The following is a 24,584-nucleotide window of genomic DNA, read 5'->3' as shown; positions in this document are numbered from 1 at the left end:
AAAGGGTTCATCACGGTGAATGGCATTTCCGCCACACAACGAGACATCGCACAGACCATGGGGGTTGCTGCCTACCTACAGAGAGCATCTAAATTGGTGTATTCTCTGGTGCCACATATAAAAAGGGACCTCTGAGCGGTGGTAGTGAGGGTTCTCTGGGTTAGGGGATGCCTATCTAATGCCACAGCAAAAAAAAAAAAAAAAAAAGCTCCAAAAGAGCAGATGGCACAGCTGGCCCTCGCCCTGCAAATTCAAAGACTCAACCTGCAGGCATGTGGCCACCCAAAGCCAGGAGGTGCCAGGTGGGTGGCATGTGTAGGGCAGGGGTTTGATCTGCTCACTTCTGGACCCGGAGGCTCCTGTGCCCAGGCTGAAGCTACCCGATCTCCCACGGGGAATCCTGACACGAGCGCCTCAAGCCTTGCTCCCAACACAGGAGCACCTGAGAGCAGACTGCAGGGGTGTAGGAACGCTGACAGGTGCCCGGCTGGATCCAGGCCCCCCTCACTCTCCGCAGTACTCCTTGCTGCATGGGGAGGTCCCTGTGCACTGTCGTTTAAAGCAGAGAGCCCTGATGTAATGACCCGACTCAGTAGGATAGGGCCATACTTGGCATGGAGGGAAAAAGCTCATTTTTTAGATAATCGGACTGGCTGGGTTTGCTTCCTAGCTCGGCCCACTGCTCTGTCTATGCTCTCAGCTGAGTTACATGGGTCCCTCAGTTTCTCCCGCTGTGAAATGGGGGTGAAAGCACCCAGCTCACTGGGCCATTCTGAGGATGAAAATAATTTTGCTTGCCCAGTGCTTGCACGCTTGCTGGGTGGACTCTCAATGAGTGGAGTGACCTAGTGTGGCTTTGCCATCGTTTCTCAAACCCTTTACATCAGTTTGCAGGGGGAGAGAAGAGGCCCCTCGGGTGGCCAGGCCCACCAAGCCTCGCAGTAGATGCATACTCCTGGTCCTCCCTGCAGGCCTGCAGGAGCTCTCTGCTCCTGGTGGATCTCCAGGCCTGGCCTGGCCACACACCCTGCACTCTGGACCTTCCAGGGGGCCCTAACGAGAGGAAAACCCCTCACAGATGCTCAGAGAAGGGGATAGCCCCACGGGTGTTTCCCAGGGGCAGGGTGCAGGCCTGGTGGGTGCCTATACCAAGTGGACCCCAGGGCAGGGTGGACCCCAGGGCAGTGTCCCCACAGAGCAAGCCATGGCCCCGCACCCTCCCACCTCCTCTTCCCCCGCACCTCAGGGGGTACCAGTCTCTGGGCCCCTGTCCTGCTGGTCTTGGCCGGGCCGGGTGGGCTGCCTGGTGCCCTTATTTCTCCCCTCCCCAGGCTGACCTGGCCTGGGGGCCGGGTGGGGCGCGCCTTGGAACTGGGAGCCGCCTCCAACCCTGCTCTCTGCTCCAGGCCTGGCCCATTCAAACCTTCCTGCTCTGTTTATTTGCACAACCAGAGGACAAAAAGCCATGGCTCTGAGTCACTCCTGCTCCCAGTCGGCTCTGATTCATGCAGGAGGCCCGCGGAGGGGACTAACCCTGGCCGTTAACCTCTTGGTTTCTTTATGTCTCTACAGCAGTGAGCATCTGTGTCTTCAAACTGAGGATCAGGCCCCAATCGCCGCTCACAGTCGTGTGCTTGGGGTGTAATGTGGAGAAGAGAGGACACCATAGCACAGCCCGAGAGGTCCTCCCTCACCTCCAGCCCCTTCCCCTCATGCTGATGGAAACTTACAAATATTTCAGTCATCTCTCCGAAAAGGATTTGGTCATCTGGCAAGGGTGGTCCCAGCATTTGCCAGAAATATGCGTCAAATGTAGCCCAGGGTGTAAAGGAAGACAGGCTTAACAAAAATTAGATTATGGCGAAGAATCTGAAAGGAAACGAAAGATTCTGTGCCTGGTTGGTCTCCAGCCTCCAGGGAGGTGCAGCCTGGTGCTTCCTCCCTGTAGGTTCTCGAGAAGCTGGCATGCAGGGATGCCCCGGGGACAGGAGGTAGACCTACTCTATGGCCGACCTCTCCTCAGTCCCACGCATTTGTCATTCATCATACAAGGCCAGGGGGACGTGTGGTTTTCATTTTTGATCCTGGTAAAAAGTGAATAAAACGTCTCTAGTAGCTAAGAAAGGGCTTTTTCTAGCTCCACTGAGTGAGTCGGGGTCAAAGCACCTCTTCTCAATTTGGGTTCGGGGAACGTCTAAGGAGTTCATTGTGGTTTTTTCCCACTTCCTTCCCCAAAGCTGAAGTGGTTTATGGTTAACAACAGATATCCCCAACTACGTAGAGAGGAGTGAAAAAAAGGCAGAAGAAATGAGGATGCTAACACTAACAGTGTGGGGATGAGCGCCGGTCCCATCATGAAGCACCATTTGGGAACTGCCCAGCAGGTAAAGGCCAGCCAGGAGAGCTGAAACCGCACAGCCCTCACTACCAAAGGACGTCGCCAGCTCCATCGGGGAGCCGCACTGGTACATTCCGGGTGCATCCTTCTGAATTATCCTAACATGAAAGACCTCTTCTGAAAATGATGGACGGGAGTCTTTAATGTAGATTGCAGAAGATACAAAAATATATTTTGAAGGCCACTCTTTCATATTACTTCAGCGAATACCTAAGTCATAACACCGAGTGGGGGTTGCGGTGAGGGCATTCCTATGTGGGTGGCAGCTGTATTTTCACTGCACCACCTTATGATGGGACTGGGAGTAGTTGCCCTTCTCTGGAGGGAGGGTCAGTCAGCATGTGCCTGCCACACTATCTTTACAAAGCACTGGGCACCTCTGGATTTGGGTTCTCAAATTGCAGAAGTAATACAGGGCATCTGTAGAAAATCTAGAAATTAAAAAAAAAAAAACATATGAAGGAAAGGAAGCTCTTTCATCAACTTTTGGTCCAGAGACATTCGTTCTTGCCACTCTCTCTCCAGACAAACACACCCATGCATGCACACACACACTTTGATTTTCCAACCTGAGATCGTATGAACTGCTCCATCCTACAGTCATGGCCGTCACTTTATTAAACATCCACTTACAACACACATTTGCTGACTGCATAGTGTTCCAGCATATGGACCAAGCAGAGTTTATCCCACCTATTTATTTCCCAGGACATTTTAATTTTGTCACCAATATTAATGAAGCTGATATGAATTTCTTTGTTGCTCGGCAGCTCTGCCATTATTCACTTAAGATAATTCCTAGAAGTGGAATTGTTCGTGCAAAGGGTATTTCCAGTCCTAGATCTTTTCTTACCTACCATCAAAATTCCTTTAGAAAGGTTGTGCAGTTTTTCTTCCCTCTGGAAAATAGGATGGCCTGGTTCCCCCACCTTCCTCAATACTGGGGTTTATAATTATGTATTTTTTCCAATTTAATAAAAATAGTATCCTTCTGTTTTATTTCTAATTCCTTAGATTATTGTTGAAGTTCAACACTTCATGTGTTTATGGGCCAACTGAATTTCTCCTTTTATGAATTCATATTTTTTGCCCATATTTCCTACTGGGTAATTGTCTTTTTAAATTTTTTAAAGGCCCTTTTTCTAGTAAGAACATTAACCCATTGCAAAATAGATTGTAAATATTTTCTTCCTGGTTTTTTAAAAATTTTTGATTGTCATAGTTTTTTGGTATATAAAAGTTTAGAATTTTAATTTAGTGAGTTATTATTTTGCTATTTTATTTATGATTGCTGGACTTGGAATGGTCAGCTTTTGGAAGCAGATGGTAGGAAGGGCCTGCATTAGTAAACACCACTTCAGCTCACTGGATGGTCACCGCTGCCACCTGTAAGACACTGGCCTGATGTCCCACTGTGTTCCATCCACGTGTGGCTGTGGTGCTCCGTCCACAGCTGTGAGTGACTGTCCCTGTTGGCCTGGGCCATGGCACCTCAGTGGGATGAAATTATAGTAGGCCCCCTTATCCCCAGGGATACACACCAAGACCTCCAGTGGATGCTCGATCCCAAGCATGGTACCGAACCCTATATATACTGTATGTGTTTTCTATCTGATGACCCAGAGACCGGTGGGATGGAGCAGGACAGCTCAAGATTTCATCAAGATACTCAGAATGGTGTGCAATTTAAAACTTATTAATTTTTCTTCTGGAATTTTCCATTTAATAACTTTGGACTGTGGTTGGCTGTGTGTAATTGAAACTTCGAAAAGCGAAACCATAGATTAAGCAGGACGGCTGTAATGGGATTCACCAGGAAGCCTGGCTTTGCTGTTAGTCAGGTGGTGGCAGGTGTGCTAAAAGGGATGCTGACTCAGTGCATTCTCTGACACCACGGTCTCACCTTCAGGGATAGTGAGATAGAGATAGGCAGGAGGAGTGGAGGAGACACGGAGGAACACTACACCCCCGGGAGCCTAAGGGTGCCGACTTGGCTCAGAGCATCCAGATGGTGTCTCTGAAAGTCAGTTGGAAAATCAGTGATGGAGGTGCCCTTTCTAGTTACCCTACACTCACTGGGCGCTGGGTCCAGTGTCCCCCCAGGCATACAGAGCACAAGCTGGACATGGTAGAGCCTCCAATTTAGTTACCATGAAGCAGAAGTGGCCAGAAAGGAGAGCAGAGCGTCCCCCAGGAAAAGCAAGTGTGCTGTGCTACGAATGTGAATAATGTGCTAATGAATCAAAGCAGCTGGGCTCTGCGCCTCGGCAGCTGCGGGAAGAACCCCTGCGGCGGTGACTGATGGGGGCCATGAGACCAAGATGTGTCTGGCTTGAGGGTGACCCATGTTCCTGTCAAGCCAACTGCACAACTTAACTAAGGAAGCGGCCAGGGCCCCGGCGGCCAGTCCTCCCATCTCCATCTGGAGTCCTCTCTCTCGGCGGCTTTTGGGAATCTCTTTCCCTTTGCACCTCCTCCCTGGTGCCTTCCTCTTTGCTCAGCAATGGGACTGGGAATGGGGGAACAGCAGCATCACACAGAACAGTTCTTTGTTTGTTTGTTTGTTTTGAGGTGGAGTCTTGCTCTGTCGCCCAGGCTGGAGTGCAGTGGCGCGATCTTGGCTCACTGCAACCTCCACCTCCCAGGTTCAAGCGATTCTCCTGCCTCAGCCTCCCAAGTAGCTGGGATTACAGGTGCCCACCACCTCGCCCGGCTAATTTTTGTATTTTTAGCAGAACCAGGGTTTCGCCATGTTGGCCAGGCTGGTTTCGAACTCCTGACCTCAGGTGATCCACCCATCTCGGCCTCCCAAAGTGCTGGGATTATAGGCGTGAGCCACCGCGCCTGGCCCGGAACAGTTTTTGTCTGCTTTTGGCAATTCAACCCTTGGTGAGATCCTTTGGGATTTGCTCCAAGTTCTCCTGAGCCCTCAGTTTGGATTCTGAAAATTCAAACAATCCTGGAGCCCAACACCATCTCTGGGGCTTCTATAAGTGTCTCAAAATCTGACTGAATAATGCCACAAAGGTGATGATGTCTTAAAAAGAAACAGGATGGGGTCATGGCTGAGGGAGCACTCAGAGCAGCTCTCTGGCCCATCCCTCTTGGGTGGGCGGTTTTGACAGTGTCTCAAACACAGACGGCTGAGGAGCATGTAAAGGGTACGCAGATCAGGAAGGAAGAAAAGAAACATGAACAACCGAAGGAAAACAGACAACTGGTGCTGAACGATTTAGTGCCACCCTCCCGATGTCTCCAGGTGTCTCCCTGTCTTCTGGGAGCAGCACCTGCACACATGAAGAGCAGGAATCCCATGACTCTGGAGGTGGCACCAACCCCTTGAGGGCCTCTGAGCCCAGCACCAGCCTGAAGTGGTCCACCGAGCGGGTGGACGAGCCCTGGGCTGTGGACAGCCTGCTGATGGAGGCGAGGGGTGTGTACTCATGGGCCACCCTTGTGTGTCTTCCTGTCAGGTACCAGACTCCCCCACTACAGATATGGCAAATGCTCCTGGCTCTCATCTTGGGGCTGACTGCAAGCGGCATGGAGGCTTAGAGTCAATCCCTCTCCGCCTCCAGCCCCCAGAGGGTGAGAACTCAGTCTACTGTGGAGAGGCTTCAAGAGGTGTAATCGACATGTCACAAAAAGCAGAAGGCAGGCAAAAGAAACAGTGTGCCTCAGAATTGTTTGACGCACATGTGCGTGCGTGTGTGTGTGTGTGAATAAACACATTAGGAACTAGATGTCGAAAGGAAAATGCTCATAGGCAAAATTAGAATAGTTGGATAAGCGCTGAAGCAGGAGGATAAACTGGATAACATCTCTGAAAAGTGAGGGATGGGTGAACACTTAGCCCCTTAGCCCCTCCACCCCCAACTGAACACCTCAGTTGCTAGAGATGTACATGGTCTGGGAAGTAGGAATTTTTTCTTTTTTTTGGTGATGGTAGTAAGATTCATGTAATATAAAATTTATCATTTGAGCTTTTAAAGCATAGTGGAATTTAGTGCGTACACCTTGTCGTGAAGGCATCATCACTATCTAGTTCCAGAGCGTTTTGTATTATTCCAAACAGAAACTCCACACCTGTTCAGCACTCACCCCCGATACCCCCTCCCATGAAGCCCGAGAAGCCTCCAGTCTCCTTTCTGCCTGTATGGATTTGCTTATTTGGGACATTTCGTATAAATGAAATCCCAAATATCACAATATGTAGTCATCTGGCTTCTTGAGCTTAGCAAGATGTTTCCAAGATTCATCGATGCTGTAGCACATATTACACTTTTTTTTTTTTTTTTTTTTTGAGACAGAGTGTCGCTCTTGTTGCCCAGGCTGGAGTACAGTGGCGCAATCTCGGCTCACTTCGACCTCTGCCTCCCGGGTTCAAGCGATTCTCCTGACTCAGCCTCCCAAGTAGCTAGGTTTACAGGCACCTGCCACCATGCCCAGCTAATTTTTGTATTTTTAGTAGAGATGAGGTTTCACCATGTTGGCTGGGCTGGTCTCGAACTCCTGACCTCAGGTGATCCACCCACCTCAGCCTCCCAAAGTGCTGAGATTACAGGCATGAGCCACCATGCCCAACCTCGTTTGTTTTTATGGCTGAATTAGATTCCACTGTATGGATGGGCTACGTTTTACTGATCCTCAGTTCAAGGACACTTTGCCGTTTCCATCCTTTGACTATTGTGAGTAATGTTGCTATGAACATTTATGTACAAATTTTTGTTTGAACACCTGTTTTCAATGTTTTGGGGTATATACCTAGCAGTGGAATTGCAGGGTTATATTGGCTCTTAGAATTCTAGTAGCCAGAGGGCTATAAGAAACTTAGTCCATTATTTTACAGATGGGGAAACTGAGGCCCAGAGAGGCCATGACTTGCCTCGGACCACATGGGAAACTGCAAGGCTGAGGGCAGAAAAGTGTTCTCCACTGCTTAACTTCAGTCAGGACTTCAGTCAAGTCTTATTCTGAACCGTGGATCCCCTAGACACAAGACAATGGGTTCTGCCCAAGAGAGTCACTTGGGGAGCTAGCTTGCCTCTCGCAAAGTCAACAGCCTTTGGTTCCTGCCTAATTAAAATTTCCCAAATTAGAAAAATACCACCTCAAAAAAGCTTACTAAAGGGAAGAATCACATATGATTTATTCCAGAAATAGCAACTTGAATTAATTGCAAAATCTGTTGTAGAGAGTCACACCGATCATGTATAGTCACAAGCATTTAAAAGTTCTCAGAATTAGTTAATTATGGTTTCACATTGTGATGAACCAAGTAGGAGAAAGTCCAGTGGATGTGCCCAGGGAGGCAGAAATGCACAGCAGCTTCACTTTCTGCCTCCCCACTTCCTCTTTTCCTCTTTCTGGTTAGAAAAAGTGAAATTATGTAATTAACATTGAAAAATATTTGCAACTTTCAGGAAACAGTACAACACAAGCTGATTGTCCAAGAGCCTGGTACAGAGAACCCCCAGGCCAGTTGGCTTTGGAGGAACCAGCCGGGAGGACAAAGTCAGTCATCTGCCCAATGTAATGGTGTTTGTTTGCTTGTTGTTTGTTTGTTTGTTTTGAGACGAAATCTCGCTTTGTCGCTCAGGCTGGAGTGCAGTGGCGTGATCTCGGCTCACTGCAACCTCTGCCTCCTGGATTCAAGCGATTCTCCTGCCTCAGCCTCTTGAGTAGCTGGGATTACAGCCCTGTGCCACCACACCTGGCTAATTTTTGTATTTTTAGTAAAGATGGGGTTTCACTATGTTGGCCAGGCTGGTCTCGAACTCCTGACCTCAGGTAATCCGCCCACCTTGGCCTCCCAAAATGCTGGGATGACAGGCATGAGCCACTGCGCCCAGCCTCAAGGTAATATTTTATTGCCGTTCAAAGAGCTCTGCTATTCAAGCAGAAGGATGCTTTACGAGACAGACAAGATGGTCGTTTGGCTTCTCTCAGCAAAGACAGGGCTGGTTCTGCTTCCTCTGCAAACCTCAGCGGTGGCCTGGCATGATCATCTCTTGGAAGCTGTCTTTAGATGAGCCGAGGCTTTTAAAGTGGTATCTGACTGCAGGTTTCGATCTATCGCTATTAAATCCAGGGGGAGGAAATCAATGCTGAGTTACCACTTCCTTTCCTTAACCTTGGCAAATGCTGAGCTGTGCTGGGCTCATGCTCAGACATTCATCAGCACGACCTGATAGGTGACTTGGGCCTCAGCAAAGACAGGCTCCAAGGCCCGTCCAGCCTCAGGGACCAGGGAAGTGCCAGGGTGGTGGGACAGCTACTTGCAAACAGCCAGCAGCGTCCTTCCTCTTGTTTCCCCCCTCCTCTCTCATGGGAGGGCCCACCCTTCATGCAGGGGCACCATGCCCATGGTGCCCCTCCCCTGAACAGTCTCAGGCCAACCCAAGCTCCCTCCAGTGGTCCTTGACCCCAGGCACAGCAGATGGCCCCCGACCACCTTCCTCTGGGGGCCTCTGCTTTCTCTGGCATCTGAATCACCTGCGATTGTCACAGGCCCCTAAGAGGCAGAGCCCCCTCTGGGGCTTCTTGGACACACTTTGCTGGGCAGTGTTGATGCCTGGGACCAAACAGGAGGGGAAGGCACCTGAGGTCCTTTTCAAGTGACTGTGTCTGCGGCAGCCTCCCTTGTGGCACTATTGCAGCAGTGTGGAGGGGCCCTGCTGGATTTTTACAGTGTTGTTTTTCTGAGAATGGCAGGAAGGGTGCTTTTTCTGAAAAACCGCTGTCTTCTAGGTCTCTGAGGGACACTGAGGAAGAGGTGCTGGGTCTCCCGTGGCCAGCAGCAGAGAGAGGCACACGGCCCCAACACAATCCTGGAGATAAATACAGAATGGGACCTGTTCTTAAGAGACCTGAGTCCCTTCCATATCCCTGATCCCTTGTGAAATTCTTTATATGTCACTTGACCTAGTCACATCCTAATCTTCTCTTTTATTTTGTCCTTCATAAAAAAAAAAAACTTTTCCATGTTATAAATTATAAATGATAGATTAATGTACACAGGGTTGCTGGGGACGCACATGGAAATTACATTGTTCCACACTGAAATTACATGATATTATTCACTTGAGAACTGTAGTAAAACAAGAAAGGAGATGACATACAGCAACATTGAAATGAGCAGAGAGGTGAGTAACCGTGCTCATCTTTTGCCTGTTGTTTAATTAGAAGAAAATCTCTATTCTTAGAAAAAAATAGTCTGAAAGAAAGTTTTGGAATTAGCAATAATTTAACACCCAGTAAAATGCCCTTCAATTAATTGTACCCTTCCAATGCTGCCAGCTCGCATGGGCCACCTGGACCCTGCCTATTAACACCTTCGCAGTCACATAAGACGGGACCTCAAGATAAGCTCTCTCCCAGCCCTACCTCGGGGGCCATAAAATGCCAGTCCTAGATGCACCCCCTCTGCCACAGCCACCGCACGGCCCCCAGGGAGTTTGGGGATGGCTGAAACAGGTCCTTCTGCACCAGAGAAATCAACAAAAACAGGGCACCTTGAGATTCTTAGGGTACAGATATCTGTTTGGGGCACTTCTGTTCTGGTATCAGTGAAACAATACTTTTAGAAAATAGTAACGTGAGCCCACGAAGGAGAGGGAGTCACCAAGCACACACTGAGGCGGGGGTGCTGAGCACACATCTATGGGCCGCACAAGGCTTCGGGAGCCCCTAGATGCCCTTCGCTCAGAGGGTCCTTGGCCATTCTGTATTTACAGTCTGTATTTCCACGTGTGACTGAGCTATCACCGGACCTGATGGTGGGATTCTCATTCTTCCTCTATTACTTTTTTATAAAGTGAAACCTCAAGTGGACTTCAGTTAATCATTTTTTTAAAAGATGCTGTTTCAACTAAAGAATGTAGAAGAGTATATGCTGGTTTGGGGAAGCAGTAGGAAAGACTTGCTGGAGAAGAAATGTTCATCAGACAGAAAAAAGAATGCAAAATGATCAGATCTTTCTCTCCCAGCTTCTCATCTACACATGCAGATTATCATGAAAGAGAGGAAAGCCAGGCGGCTGGGCATATGCTGAAGATTTTGACTAGTTAGAAACCAGTATATATGTAGTATGCAATTTGGGATTATTTGATTTCAGGAAAATTAATCCTCAATGAAGATGCTGTTCGCCCATTAGTGTCAATGATGTGAACGGAGACGTGTAGATGCCCGATTTGAGAAAGAGGAGTATGCCTTCTCCCTTCCTTTCCCTTCCCTTCCAATTTGCAGTATTTTAGGCATTTCCCAAAGAAATGATAACTGCCTTATTCTGTTATGTATCGAGACAAAACAATCTCCCTGAGACTGAGATTTAAAGTTCACACAAACTTTCCGGAAGGGACCCAGTCGGTATAGGTTTTGCCAACCCTGCAGGCTAGCTCGCGCTGCGCCTGTGCACTCTTCCGTCGAGCTAAAAGTCTGAGTTGTGGAAGTAAAGGACAAGTAGCAGGTCCAGGGAGTCCACGCAGGCAGCCAGCTTGCCACTCTGAGCCCTCTGCGCACCGGCCACACCAACCACTCAAAGAGCAAAGATGAAGGAAAGGAAACGGGACTTCTAGATCTCGTGATTAAAAGAAAACGCTGCCTACTTGCATTTTCACATACAGAATATGCTAATTCAAAGTAGAAGAGACAAAGAAAGCCGCCGTGGCAGCAGAGCCCGAGATTGTACATGACTGGCCTGTGCTTTCCTTTAGGAAGTTGTTCATGCTCCAAGATGTCCCTCATGGAGCCCCTGCCTCGGAAGCGGGCCAAAATCTCTCCACCCTTCAGCAGGGGCATCTACTTACAGAGATTTAACAGAAATGCTAGGGTGGCATTTTGTCTGGATAGCGACAGAAAAACAGTAGTAACGACGAAAGTTTCAACATTTTTTTCTCCACGGAGAAGACAGCAAAAGGATCTCTAACCCTCCCCTCTCACAGCAAAAGGCCAAAAAGTTGCCCTAACCCCTCCTGGGGGGAGCTGCTCTGCCTGGTGCTCCGGAAAGACTCTGCCTGTGGCCACACCACAGACCTCAGCCACAGGGTGGGGTCTGGTGTTTAGTCAAGGTCGAACGGTTAATACAAATCAAGGGGTTTGCCCAAATCTTTCCCATCAGTCACACACCAGACCTGCATATCCAGAAACACAGAGGTGAACCGTCCGTCAAATTAGACAGTGAGAAATAGGACTCTAATGCCAGACCACGTAACAAAATTTACCATTTCCTCCCAGAAGATGCTGATGGCTATTTTTTTAAGGCAGAATGCGAACTAAAAAGACAGGAGTATTTTCCAGGATAATCGAATGTGATAACCGAAAGCTCTTCTGAGTTCAACCATGTCTTTCATTTCAGTGAAGGGAAATTCTGAACTAAAGAAAGGAGAGATGTGTCCAAGTTTAAAGTCACTGCTCTTAGGGTCTGAGAAGTAAAACTATAGTTCTCCATGAGGCTTCGACAGAAGCTGGGTCATCTAAATCTTTCCCTGGTCAAATAACAGAGGAAAACAATATTAGGATAGAAAACTGCTCAGTGAGGGACAGCCCCAGTAGACAAGCAGACACTGCACTCAGCTCGCACAATCGCGCTCTCTCATCTTCATAATCACAGGATCATCATATTATTCTAAACACCGCAGTTGTGGATGAAATAGCCCAGATATCTGAAGCATGTCAGATACCGTTTGGGTTCAAAATGACTCTATTTTCAACTAAACACTAAAAAATTTTCCTTATGTTGGAATCAAGTTATGTGTTGGCTTTTCCAATTTCAGATCCAAGTCTCCTTTTGAAGTGACAACCATTAATAATCGCTGAAGAGAAATCACACTGTGCCTCAGTTTACAAGAGCTTAAAATTCACCTTGCTAATGCTACCACCCTCATTTCCAAATCAGCATTCAGGTAAGGCGTAGTTTAATATCACTCAATCTCATTCAAAGGGTTACTACCAAACAAAAACAGAAAATATGTTTCTAAAACAATTATTCATTAAAAATAACTATAACTGGGCTTAGGGTTTGAGTTTCTCTCTCTCTCTCTCTCCGTGTCTCCCTCTCTCCCTCTCTCTCTCTCTCTCTCCCTCCCTCCTCTGCTATATCCTCTCCCTCCCAATGCTTATGGCTCCAAATACTAAAACTTCAATCTCTATACTTCTTGGTGAATAATTTTTATAAATCATTGGCTTTAGAATTGTGTGTGCATGCTTAATGAAAGTTAATATAAAATTAGTATCTTAAAAAGCAAATATAACACGGATATCAGTTTAAGGTAGATATTTTCCAAAATTTTTTGTAAAATATTTTCGTTATTAGTATAGGAATAAATGTATTGCTATTATAATTGGTATTTCACCTTTCATATTTCTGGGATACTACTCTTTATTTAAGACTTACAGGGAACCACTTCTAATTAGTTATATATTGGAAATATATTGAGATTCCTCAAATGGCGTCAGAAAAAAAATGTGGAGTTTTGCTCAAGTCACATTTTTAGTTTATTACTCTGAGATAAAGCTTAGTAGTAATTTCTTAGATAATTTGCTTATCTAAATATATAGATTTAATACTTTTGTGGAATATCTTTTTTATTTTAATTTTGAGATAATTATAGATTCACATGAGGTTGCAAGAAATATTATACAGAGATTCTCATATCTTCACTCCTTTCTCCCAGTGATGACATCTTGCAATTATCATAATCAGGAAACTGGCGTCAATATCGTCCCTATCCCTTATTCAGATTTCACCAGTTTTACATACAATCCTGTGTGTGTGTGTGCATGTGCATGTGCGTGTGTGTGTGTGTGTGTTTAGTGCTATGCAATTTTATCACGTGTAGACTCAGGTGACCATGTGGAATATCTTTTTAATCAGTTTCTATTTGTAGTGTTTCATCTTGCCTTTACTTTTGAAAGCATCCATGTCTGTATCTATTAGAGTCTGTTTCTCCTTTATGGTTTTCCAGTCCTTGGCTACAGTAACTTATTCATCTCTTCTTTGAATTTTATTGCCTCATTTCTGAACCCTCTGCTAGCGGAGAGTTCTGTATTTGGTTTGCTTTTTGCAGCACATTTATCCTTTCCCAGGAAAAGACACAAACATAAACAGACATTCCAGCATGCATTCACACGGTTTTTAAAGACACCAGTGAGAATAGATTAATATAAATACTAAGCTTAAAAACCGTCATAAAAGTTCAGCCTTTAAAATTGGCTTATTAAAATATTTGTTTTTTTTTAAAGCCCAGATTTAAACTAAAGTTATGAGTTATAGTGCTCTGCTCAGAAAGAGTTTACTTTATGTGTGTGGTGTTTTTTTTTTAATTTTTTTGCCAGGCAAAAGGAATCTGGCATCTGTGCCGTCTACCCAAAACAGAGTGAAGCAAGGATGACAAGAACATGGTTCAGCTCAAGATCTGTCTGAAAATATGAGTTTCAGGAAACCTCAGTGAAGTATTGTATCTCAAATGGCCTCAAACAGCCACTGAAGTCTGAGGAAGTCCCTCTCCAGCAAGATGAGTAGCAAGACTTCCCTGATGCAAGGCCGAAAAGACTGCTGATATTTAAGGGGAAAGACCCACATTAACAGGTCAAATCCCTACATCAGATCTTATTGATGGGTATTTTGTAACCAAACATTGCTTATATTCCAGGGAGCTCAGCCTTTCATTCTACTTCTTCTAGGCAAGCGAAAGCTCCATTGGGATTCTGCATTTCTGTTCTTCTCCACGAAGAACTGATTTTCTAGCATCCTGAATACAGCAGTTAAAAAACACCTCTGAGAAGTAAATTTTCAGGAGGGAGGAAAAGGCTAACATATATTAGATGGTGAAGGGGTCATGCAATTTCTTCAAAGTAGCTAAAAGTTCTCAGAAAAAAAAAAAAGTTTGTTGAGTAAGGTAACCTATTGAAAATCTGTGCACACTTTGCAGAAGTTAGAGATGATGTTTTCTTTAACCACATGGCAGGGAACAGGACAAATGTCTGATAAGTAATGGTCACCTTCCCCCACCCTCCAAGCCAGGTGGCCGGGACCCTGCTCCGAAGGCTCAGGCATTTAAGAGAATACTAAAAAAATCCTTTTGAGATTTTTCGATTAGATGAATCCAACTGACTGGACAAAGACACCTGATTTATTGTCTAATTGTGCTTTTAAATACCAGGCCAAAGAAGAAAGGCAGGACAGATAGCAGCAGCACCCGCACTCCACCATCTCCTGCATTTCTCTTCCTTTCAGAGGACAATTTAGGCTTCGTGCTGCTGTTGCTGTTAGTCTCAACACAGTTTTCTTCACATACGTGAAAACATCCCACATCAAACATTAAAATCACTTACAATGTACTGAAATGTCTAGAGATTCTTTGCTGATGCATATAATTAATGCTTCTTAGAAATGCTATAAATAAAAACATGCTGTTTAGCAACATTTTCAGGAAATCAAACCAATTATAATTGTATTGATCTTATAGGGAATAATGAGTTAAAAACAAAGAGAATGATGAGATGTCTGCCTAATGTGCCTGATAAATAAAAACAAGGTGTGTCCAGAATCATTCATGGATAAAAATTTTCCATATTTCTTTTCTCTTCTTTTGGAGTATCTGTTTAATGAAACTAGCTTATTTGAATTACTCAGTTAAGTCCAGTATGAAAAAATAAAAATAAATAGGCTCCTTATAGATCATCAGCTCTCCCACTAACTGTGTAATTATCTATTATATTTTTAAGGGCTTTTTTTCCAAACAAGCTCTTAGCACTGTTTTTATTTATTTATTACATGTATTGCATTTTATTTTTCTATAATCTTTAATGGTTACCTATGGCTGATTCTCTAAGTTTTGAGGAGTGCGATTATTTTTAAATGAATTTTAAATGTTCCTACTAAATTCTAGCAGCATCATATCTACTGGTATTTGTTTTCAGTAATTTTCTGGAGGGCAGTCTTAACGATAATTACAGTGACATTTTCTTTAAACATGGCTCAATGTGTGTGTTTTTAAAAAGATGACATTCCTCATCTGTTTGTTCTTATTTCAGATGTGCTATAAACCAAGAATGAGGTAAAGCATAAATGGAAGTAACTAATGGAAGCTCATTATTTAGGCAGCAAAAACCAGAATTAATGTATTACCCCACTGTAGCGTTTAGTACTCAGCCAATCCAAACTTTCCTAGAGAAATATGTGATTGAGACACTTTCCATCTGTCTTTGACAAAGACAGGAGAAGATTCCCACAAGTTATTTTCTGCTGAAAATTATTTTTAAAAAACTATACAATTATTATTATCTCAGGAGGCTCTTTCATCTAAAGAATTTTTAGTGACACCGAAATAAAAGCTAAAAAAAATGAAATAAAACCCACCTGTGCTAGATCAGCTTTTCGTGGCCTCAGCAACAACATTCGCAGATATTATAGAACCACATAAAAAAAAAAGAAATAGATATGTTTGGGAGAATAGGCGGCTGGGTGCTCTTGATTAATCTAAATTCCTTCTGTGTGAAGTAGAGACTTTTATAAAAACATCTCAAGATGTGCGAGGAACTAAAACATACTAAGGGGGAAGGATTTTTAACGCGGCCCCAGCAAAAAGAACCCTGTGCCCCTCCATGGCCCTGGATGGCGGATGAGAGAGGGACTCGCCTGCTCACAGAGCCTAAGGACGGCGCCTCCGTGGCTCGAGCTTGTCTAAAGGGACTTGGAAGGTGTCTGGTGAAAAGGACCCGGTGCAGGACGCCCTAATCGCTCTTCCAGAGGAAACCAGAACTTCGAGTGCTCCTGGCAGCTGTGTCCCCCGAGCCTTCTCCTCGCGCAGGGCCCGGCGCGCACAGCCTCCCTGTCCCCCAGACCTGTTTCCCAGCCTGGACCCCTCGCCCACCCCTGCGGGGCTGGACCCAGGACGCGGCACGGGCGGGGCCCCTCCCGGGCACTCCAGGGTCAAGGTTGGGACTCAGGGCTCCCAGCTCTTAGGTCAGCTCCACCTGCCTGCGGGCGCCCTGGGGCTCCGCGCGGCTGCGTCCGACCCCCCTGCCTCAGCGCTCCAGGCTCTGCGCTCTCGGCCCAGGGCCCTTCTCGGGCACACCCGGCCCTGTGGCTGCTCTGGCCCCGAAGTGCAGGGCAGTTTCCTCCTGTCCTCCCCAGGCAAACCCTGGAGCAGCAGGCCCGCACCTCTACGCCCACTGGGCCGGCCACGGCGCCGACGGCCGGGGACCCCAGATGCGAGCAGCTGGGGAGATCTGAGTGTCCGCCCGACGAACGCGCTCTACCCTTGCCCAGGAAGAAAGCGAAGCCATTCGCCCGGCACCACCCGGCCCGGGCAGCTTCGCGGGTCGCCTGCGCTGCGGCGGGCGCAAAGGGCAGCTGGTCCTCATATCCCAGTCCCCAGCCGGCCTCAGGAGGTTTTTCTGATGCTCGCTCCTTCCACCGCCAACCACGGACACCCACACACCACCGAGAATGAAAAATGCGACCATTTGTCTAAGTATCTTCAGACCCCGCCGGGAGAGTCACCGGTCCGCCGGTTCCCAACTGACACCCCCGCGTGGAAGTCTGCACTCAGGGGTGTCCCTGGGACTGTGAGCGTCCCGCCCGCCCGCCTTCCTTGCTAAGAGGAAAAGCGCACGGCATCCACGCCGCCGCGGCCTGCGGGGCCTCCCCGAGGAGACACGCGCAGGCCCCAGTGCCCCTGCGCCCCTGCCGCCCGCCCCCCCGCAGCGGAGGGCGCCCGTCGCGCGCGCAGCACCTACCCTGGCGCGCCGGTCCGGAGGTGGGTGGCGCGGCGCTAGTGGGAGGCGGACATGGACCACGCGCCCTCCATGCGCCACACGGAGAAGGCGTAGCTGAGGCGCTCGTGGGCCACGTAGCTGCAGCTGGTCATCTTATTGTCCATCTCGTCGCTCTGCAGGACCTGGTAGAGGAAGTCTATGTACCTGGCGGCCAGCTTGAGCGTCTGGATCTTGCTCAGCTTGTCAGAGGGCAGCGTGGGGATGATCTTGCGCAGCGCCGCGAAGGCCTCATTGAGCGACTGGGTGCGCTGGCGCTCGCGCACGTTGGCCAGGATGCGCTGGCTCTGCAGCTCCTCGAAGGACTGCGCACTGGGGCTGCCCTTCTTGCCGCGCTTGCCCGGGGTCGGGCTGCCATCTTCGCTCGACTTCTTGCTGTAGCGCCGCTTCCGGCCGAAGCGCTTGGGCTGCCGCTCGAGCTCCTCCTCGCTGGTGCCCAGGCTGTCCACGGGGGACACGGGCGAGCTGGAGCCCTCCTCCATGGCGCCCGCCCGGCGCGCGTGGGGCTGGGGGCGCCGGGGCGCCGAGCGCGCGCCGCAGGCCAAGCCCGCGGTCGCCGAGCACACGCTCTTGGAGTTGCTGGAAAGGCTCTGATTTCAAGGCCGGCTTGTGCAAAACCGAGGTCTCCGGGAGAGGAAGTTATTCTAACTTTTTTGGAAACTCTAGCCGGGCTGGGTTGCTAAATAGTTGTCAGGAGCTAGGGCGGCGCGCTGATTGGCCGCGGTGGCCGGGGGCAGGACAAGTTCTGGGGCCTTCGCCGGCCGCCCCCGCCCCCCGGCGCGGCACTTTCAGTTTTGCCTCCCCCTTCGGCCCCGGCGTGGAGGGTATCCCGGGGGCCAGGTCCTCGCCCGCCGCCCGCGCCCCCCACCCCGAAAGCAGGGCACTCTTCAGGCGGCCCTGAGCCCTAGGCCTGGCCAAGCCTGGCTTTGTCTACGCCTTAACGTAGAGATCGGCCCCCACTGGGCTTTGGGGGTTTCTCTCTCTGGGCGTGAGGGGCTCGAGAGGCGAGTCCAGTCCCAGATGCGCTCCCCGAAGATGAGGACGCAGCCAGGAGCCTCCTCGACCTGTGTGGGTCTTGGCCGTCCCCGGGCGCACAGCTAGTCTGCACCGCGGCCCGCAAGCTTAGGCCTGGGGTCTGGGGAGCTGCGCGGGCAGGGGTCTCGGTGCCTGGACCGCCAGTGTAAGGACAGTCGGGGCCCCCTGGAGACGCCCGTGCCCAAGGACATGCCGCCAAGATCCGTGGAGATGCCACCCTTCGGGCCAGCGTGCGTGTCGGGGACCATTTCTCACCCCGGCTTGCTGGGGATCCCCGGCCCCGACGCCCTTCCCGAACCTTCCTTCTAACTGCTTTAAAACAACACCACAGCGAGCCTCTGCGGGAGCGCCCGGTGCCCGCCGCGCCCGCCTGCCTGGCCCTACCCGGGTTGCTGGGCGCGGGTTGGGGCGCCTGCCGGCCCGCCTTGTCCGGCCCCAGCCTCTGCGCTCCGCCTTCGCTTCGCGGGTCAGCAGAGGACGGAGGGCGCTCCGGGAGCTGCACGAGGCTGCCCCGGGCCCAGCTTCCGCTGCGCTGGCCGCCCGCGGGCAGCTCCGAGCAGGAGGCGCAGGGTGGCTGGAGTGTGGGGCCCAGCCTCGGTGAGCGACACCACGGACCCCGGCCCCGGGCCATCTGGACGCCGAGCGCGAGCGCGTTTGAAGTGATTCGGGGGCTCTTTGTTCGCCAGGCCGCTCTGGCTCTGGGCCTGGAGGTGGTTTACGGCTTTGATGCCTTTGAACCTATTCCCAGGTGACCCGGGCTCAATTAGGCCCGGGCCTGAGCCGGGCTGTCAGGCAAGCCGCGTGATCAAGGGCGGGCTGGGCCCTTTTATTGAAGTTGAACCCGAGGCCGGGGAGTGCTCGGCCTCCGCTGCTCCTCCGGCCGGCCGGGCGGGCCGCGAGGTGGGGCCCGCGGGCCACGACCACCGCGTTGGGAAACCCGAGGACGGCAAAGAGCGGGCCCTTCGCGCCCCTGTCCGAGGGCCCTGGCTCCGGCCGTTCTAGGGGACGTTTTACCAACAATCCGTCCAGGAGGGCAGAACGCCGAGGAGCGGGCCCTCGCATGCATGTGACTCGGTAGCAGCGCCCTGCGCAGTGTCTGCGCACCGGACCTGCGGCTTCAGTTCGATGACTAAAGGTTCTGCAGAGCCACCGCACCCAGCCCCACCCGGCCTGACCGCCCTCCTTCCTCCGCGCTGGGAAGGCCCACGGCCCCTCTAGCCCAGCAAAATAGCTTTCCAGGTCCCTTTCTTTAAAATTCTCAAATAAAAATTTAAGGAACGAGAGAGAGATTAGCCAGGTCCCCAGCCGTCCTGCCCGTGCTGGGCTGCAACCCTTCCTGGGGCTTCACGTCAGATGGAAAGGGCCTGTTTTTCCCGAACTGGTCTTTCCCTGGTTTCTTTGCTCAGAGCAGTGACAGTAGCGATTTTGCTACCCTTTTACCAACCCTGTGTGGGTCCAAGGACCCAGATCCAGCGACATCTCCCCCTTCCCAGATGCGGAGGGCTTTTACTGAGGAGAGCAGCTGCCTGGTAGCCTGCTTCGCCACCTTCGTCTCTCTGTCTGCGTGCCCCTGTGTCACTCTGGCTCTGTCGGTGTGTCTCTTTCTCTGTCCTTTCTGTCTCTTTCTCCAGCAGAGAGAGTTTATAGTTTAGTTTGAAAGAAAAACAGCTCAGCTTTGGTCCTGAGCAGCCCAGGGCTCAGCCCAGCCCTGAGGACCAGAGGCCACGGGGACGCCCTGGAAGGGGAGCGCAAGCTGGGTTGCAGGTTCACCTCTGCCTGGGGAGATGGGCCTGGAGGATTTCACCTGCGACCCCCGGGGCGCCCTGGAGCTGTCATAACCAGCAGCCCAGTTCAACCGTCTGGATGCACTTTCTTCATGGCATGTCTTGTCTATTTTAAAATACTTTAACAATGATTATAGTACTGGAGTCTGTGATACTGACGGCTGCTTGCAGAAAACCTTGCTTAACGGAATTTGGAGTGACCTTCTTATGCTGTATTGCCAGCCCCTCAGAGTCATTACCTGGGCAGTGACCCCTTGCATAAATAGGAGAAACTAAGGCACAGTGGCATTTAGCAGCGTTTCCAATGTCACCTGCATGTTAGCTGGGGAAGTAACAGCATTCCTCTCTTTTGAGGAGGGGAATTTGCTGAATTAAAACCCAAATGAAAATGTCATCAGTTTGGGAAATAATACTCGGGTTATTGATTTAGTTTGAGTTTTTCTTTCAAAAATTAAGTCAGTGATAAGGCTAATAAAGCCAATTTATTAATAGCGTAAGTAATACAATGTATCTCTGTGTGAATATTCTTTGCAGGACCACCCAGGCTCCCTTGGACTTCAGTTAAATATCACGCAGTAAAGATTCGCGGACGTAAATACAGTTCTTGGGGTACTTATTCATTATTGAGTATGGAAAATCCTCTGAATGCTTCCTTTCATATGTGTAAAAAAGTGTGCTTTGTTTCATGTGACTTTGTGTTTTTTAAAAAAATGACCTGGTGTTCTGAAAGATTCTTCTATTGCACATTTTCCTTAGGGCAGCAAGTAAGAGAAGGTGATATGTTTTCACAGCGAATTTGATGGCTATTAGATTGGCTTTAATCTTGCTGCAGTAGAATGACACTGCAGGGATGGTCACCTGGGGATAGTCTTCAAGAATAGCGGCCAGGCAAGGTGGCTCACGCCTGTAATCCCCCAACTCTTTGGGAGGCCAAGGCAGGTGGATCACCTGAGATTGGGAGGTCGAGACCAGCCTGGCCAACATAGTGAAAGCCCATTTGTACTAAAAATACAAAAATTAGCTGGGTGTGGTGGTGCATGCCTGTAATCTCAGCTACTCGGGAGGCTGAGGCAGGAGAATCGCTTGAACCCAGGAGGCGGAGGTTGCAGTGAGCCAAGATCATGCCACTGCACTCCAGCCTGGATGATAGAGCAAGACTGTTCAAAAAGAAAGAAAGAGAGAAAGAGAGAGAGAGAGAGAAAGAAGGAAAGAAAGAAAGAAAGAAAGAAAGAGAAAGAAAAAGAGAGGAGGGAGGGAGGGAGGGAAGAAAGAGAGAAAGAGAGAAAGAAAGAAAGAAAGGAAGGAGGGAGGGAGGGAAGAGAGAAAGAAAGAAAGAAAGAAAGAAAGAAAGAAAGAAAGAAAGAGAGAGAGAGAAAGAAAGAAAGAAAGAGAAAGAAAGAAAGAAAGAAAGAAAGAGGGAAAGAAAAGAAAAGAAAAGAATACGATGCAATTATACAGCCCCTGGGCTTTCTTAGGATAAGAAACTGTGTACTTGCTCAGATGTGAAAAAAATTTAGTAAACTCTCAGGAGCTAAATAAAGCAATGAATTTATACATTTGAATGCTATTGTCGCTACCTTTTGTCAAAATGCCTGTACAGGTGAACCCACCTGAGCTCTTCAGCAGATCCTTTTGTAGTTTAACTCTATGAAGTTCTTGATGGAGCCAAGAGACAAATACCAAGATATCGTTAAAGGTCTAGTTTCCAGTCCCAGTGACATAATGGGTTGTTACCTCCACTTGAATTTAGTGAACTGAGAGCAGATGACAGAGCAGCCCATATTTGTGTGACGGAATCAATCCAACAGATTAATGAATCAATGACATTGATCCGGGGGTTGGTAACAGCATCTCCCAGTCAAACAGCACTTCCTTATTTGCAAAGCAAATAGCATTAGCACAGTAGCAGTCTTACACTAACACAGCGCTCCACTGACACTTCTCCATCAAACTAGTCTTGGTGCCTTCGTTTTGAATTATTCTCTCTTAGACTGAGGTGACAGTGAACATGACCCATTATTTTAAGAAACCACAAATTTTCAGAGATGGACTCTTTAGAATTATCTGACAAAGTTTTGGCATTTCTGTATAGATTCTAGGGATCTTCAGCATCATGTTGCTGAATGCTAGAAATATGCTGTCTGGGAAAAAGCTATCCTTGTGCCATGTATTGTTGGCATGATTCTGGCAATACTTTATGCCTCCCTGCAACCACCTGCCACCCCCCAAGATTTCAATCATCCAGCACATTCCCCAGTGTGATAGAGCAGCGGTAGGGGTTGGGGGTCACTGTAAAAGCATTTTTCAGTTCTAAAAACCAGGGTTGAAGATGCTTCTCGAATCTACTCGTAAAGTGCAATGTATTCTTGGTGATGGGCATCAGAACACTTCCTGGATGTCAAGTCCAAGAGCCAGTCTTCTGCCTAACTTCAGCAATGACACCAGCAGGATGGAATCCTACTTACAAAGAGCCAGAACCTAAAGCCCAGGGCACACATCCTGTACAGGCAGGATTCTCCTTTAAAAATCCCAACTGCTACTTTGGGAGGCCAAGGTGGGCAGATCACTTGAGGTCAAGAGTTCAAGACCAGCCTGGCCGACTTGGCAAAACCTCATTTCTACCAAAAATACAAATAATTAGCTAGGCATGTTGGTGTGTGGCTGTAATCCCAGCTACTCTGCTGGCTGAAGCACAAGGAAGGAAATCCTGGTAGCTGCCGCAATGTGAATTAATCTTGAAGTCATTGATGCAGTGGCTCACAACTGTAATCCCTGCACTTTGGGAGGCTGAGGCGGGCGGATCACCTGAGGTCAGGAGTTCGAGACCAGCCTGGCAAATATGATGAAACCCTGTTTCTACTAAAAATACAAAAATTAGCCGGGCATGGTGATGCACACCTGTAGTCCCAGCTACTCAGGAGGCTGAGGCAGGAGAATCTCTTGAACCCGGGAGGCAGAGGTTGCAGTGAGCCGAGATCGAGCCACTGAACTCCAGCCTGGGTGACAGAGCGAGACTCTGTTTCAAACAAAAGAAGAAAGAAAAGAAAAGAGAAAGAAGGAAAGAAAAGAAAGATCACTATATGGAAGAGATACCTGTGCACCCGCATTTATCATACCACTCTTCACGATAATCAAGATATTGAATCAACTTAAGTGTCCATCATAGATGAAAGCATACAAAAATCTGATATATATATAATGGAATATTATTCAGACATGAAAAGAATGAACTCCTGTCACTTTCAGCACCATGAATGGAACTGGAGGTCATTGTGTTAAGTGAAATAAGCCAGACACAGAAAGACAAATATCTTGTGTTTTCACTCATGTGTGGGAGCTAAAAAATCAGATCTCATGGAGGTGGAGAGTAGGATCATAGTTCCCAGAGGTCGGGAAGGGGAAGGGAGAGAGGGGGACAAAGACAAGTTGGCCAAGGGGTACCAAAATACAGTCATATAGAAGAAATAAGTTATAGTATTCTGCAGTGCTGTAGGGAAATTCTAGTTAACAGTAATTTATTGTATATTTCAAAATAGCTAGAAAATAAGTTGTATAATGTTTCCAACAGAAAGAAAGACAAATGTTGAAGATGATGGACATCCCAATTATCCTGATTTGATCGTTACACATCATGTACAGGTGTCAAAATACCCCAAAAATATGTCCAACCAATGTGTCAAGAAAAAATATAAATGTTATAGATTCCAATCAACATAAAAAAAAGATTAAAAATAATCCCCTTGAGAAATCCCTGGGGATGGGGGGCCCGAGGCACAGCGCAGCTGTAATGGCCCTGCCCTTGAGTGTCTGACATTGCTAACCCAGCAGTGTTGAACAGCGTCATCTCCTGGTGGCATTGTTCCTCCCTGTTTTGGGTCCTCATCCTCCTTTCCATCCAGCCTGTCTTCTTTCTTCTTGAATCGCAGCAGATGGGAAAATGAAAATGACCTTTTTCAGTATCTGGCAGCCCTGATTGGTGAGGTGCACTTCTAGGGATATGTAGGGAAATGGGCAGATGCCTGCACGTCACTGGTCAGCCCAGGGTGGAGGTGTTTGGTTTTCTTGGCAGAATGGTGTCCAGGTACCAGATGTCCAGAGGTGTGGTCTGCACATCCGGTTCCTGGAGAGACGTACAGCAGGAGCGCTGTGGCTCAGAAGCTGGCTGCAGCAGGAGTGGCTCCTTGATTCCAGATGGTTCTGGATTCACTGGTTTCTGGATGCGATGAGTCAGCAACTCCAGCTTTTCAGTATGGCTCAGAAGCCAGCCTCGACAGCTCTACCTAGAGCTTGCTCATTCAGCTCCACAAACGATTCTATCATAGCCTCTAATAAGTCTTTTCCTGCTTAGGCAATGTGGGCCTTGTTCTCCATAATGGAATCCTGGTGCGACACCCACACTTCTGGGCTGTGGTTTAGAAGGTGGACGCTAGGGCTCCCCCCATCCTTTGGCTTTGACTTCTTGACATCACTAACATCCGCTTGTAAAGTGGAGCTAACACTGGCCTTTGGCACCTGTTTTTATTTTTATTTATTTTATTATTTTATTTTATTTATTTATTTTTTGAGGCAGAGTCTCACTCTGTCGCCCA

The 24,584-nt window shown here is 48.5% G+C and overlaps 1 protein-coding gene and 1 pseudogene across 8 annotated transcripts in view; one reads left to right on the top strand and one right to left on the bottom strand.

Annotated features, from left to right (window-relative positions):
- The window catches only part of TWIST2 (twist family bHLH transcription factor 2), a 61,717-nt gene extending 43,396 nt beyond the window's left edge, over positions 1-18,321 (bottom strand). For 3 of the 8 annotated variants that reach the window (XR_010122916.1, XR_010122918.1, XR_010122919.1), the window contains exon 1: positions 1,731-18,321. Coding sequence is in view for 2 of the 8 variants with exons in the window: in XM_054478998.2 (XP_054334973.1) it covers positions 17,176-17,658 (483 nt within the window). In the remaining 6 variants the exon portion in view is untranslated. The remainder of the gene's footprint in view (positions 1-1,730) is intronic. The other 5 variants (XM_054478998.2, XM_054478999.2, XM_063648194.1 and 2 more) reach the window with 4 other exon arrangements.
- Positions 17,657-21,171, top strand: LOC129031633 (uncharacterized; annotated as a pseudogene).
- The last annotated feature ends 3,413 nt before the right edge of the window (positions 21,172-24,584 follow it).

The sequence above is a fragment of the Pongo pygmaeus genome, chromosome 11, assembly GCF_028885625.2.
Source record: "Pongo pygmaeus isolate AG05252 chromosome 11, NHGRI_mPonPyg2-v2.0_pri, whole genome shotgun sequence".
Taxonomy (NCBI): domain Eukaryota; kingdom Metazoa; phylum Chordata; class Mammalia; order Primates; family Hominidae; genus Pongo; species Pongo pygmaeus.
The sequence above is the reverse complement of the archived record's forward strand: the minus strand, read 5'-3'. Positions and strand labels throughout refer to the sequence as shown.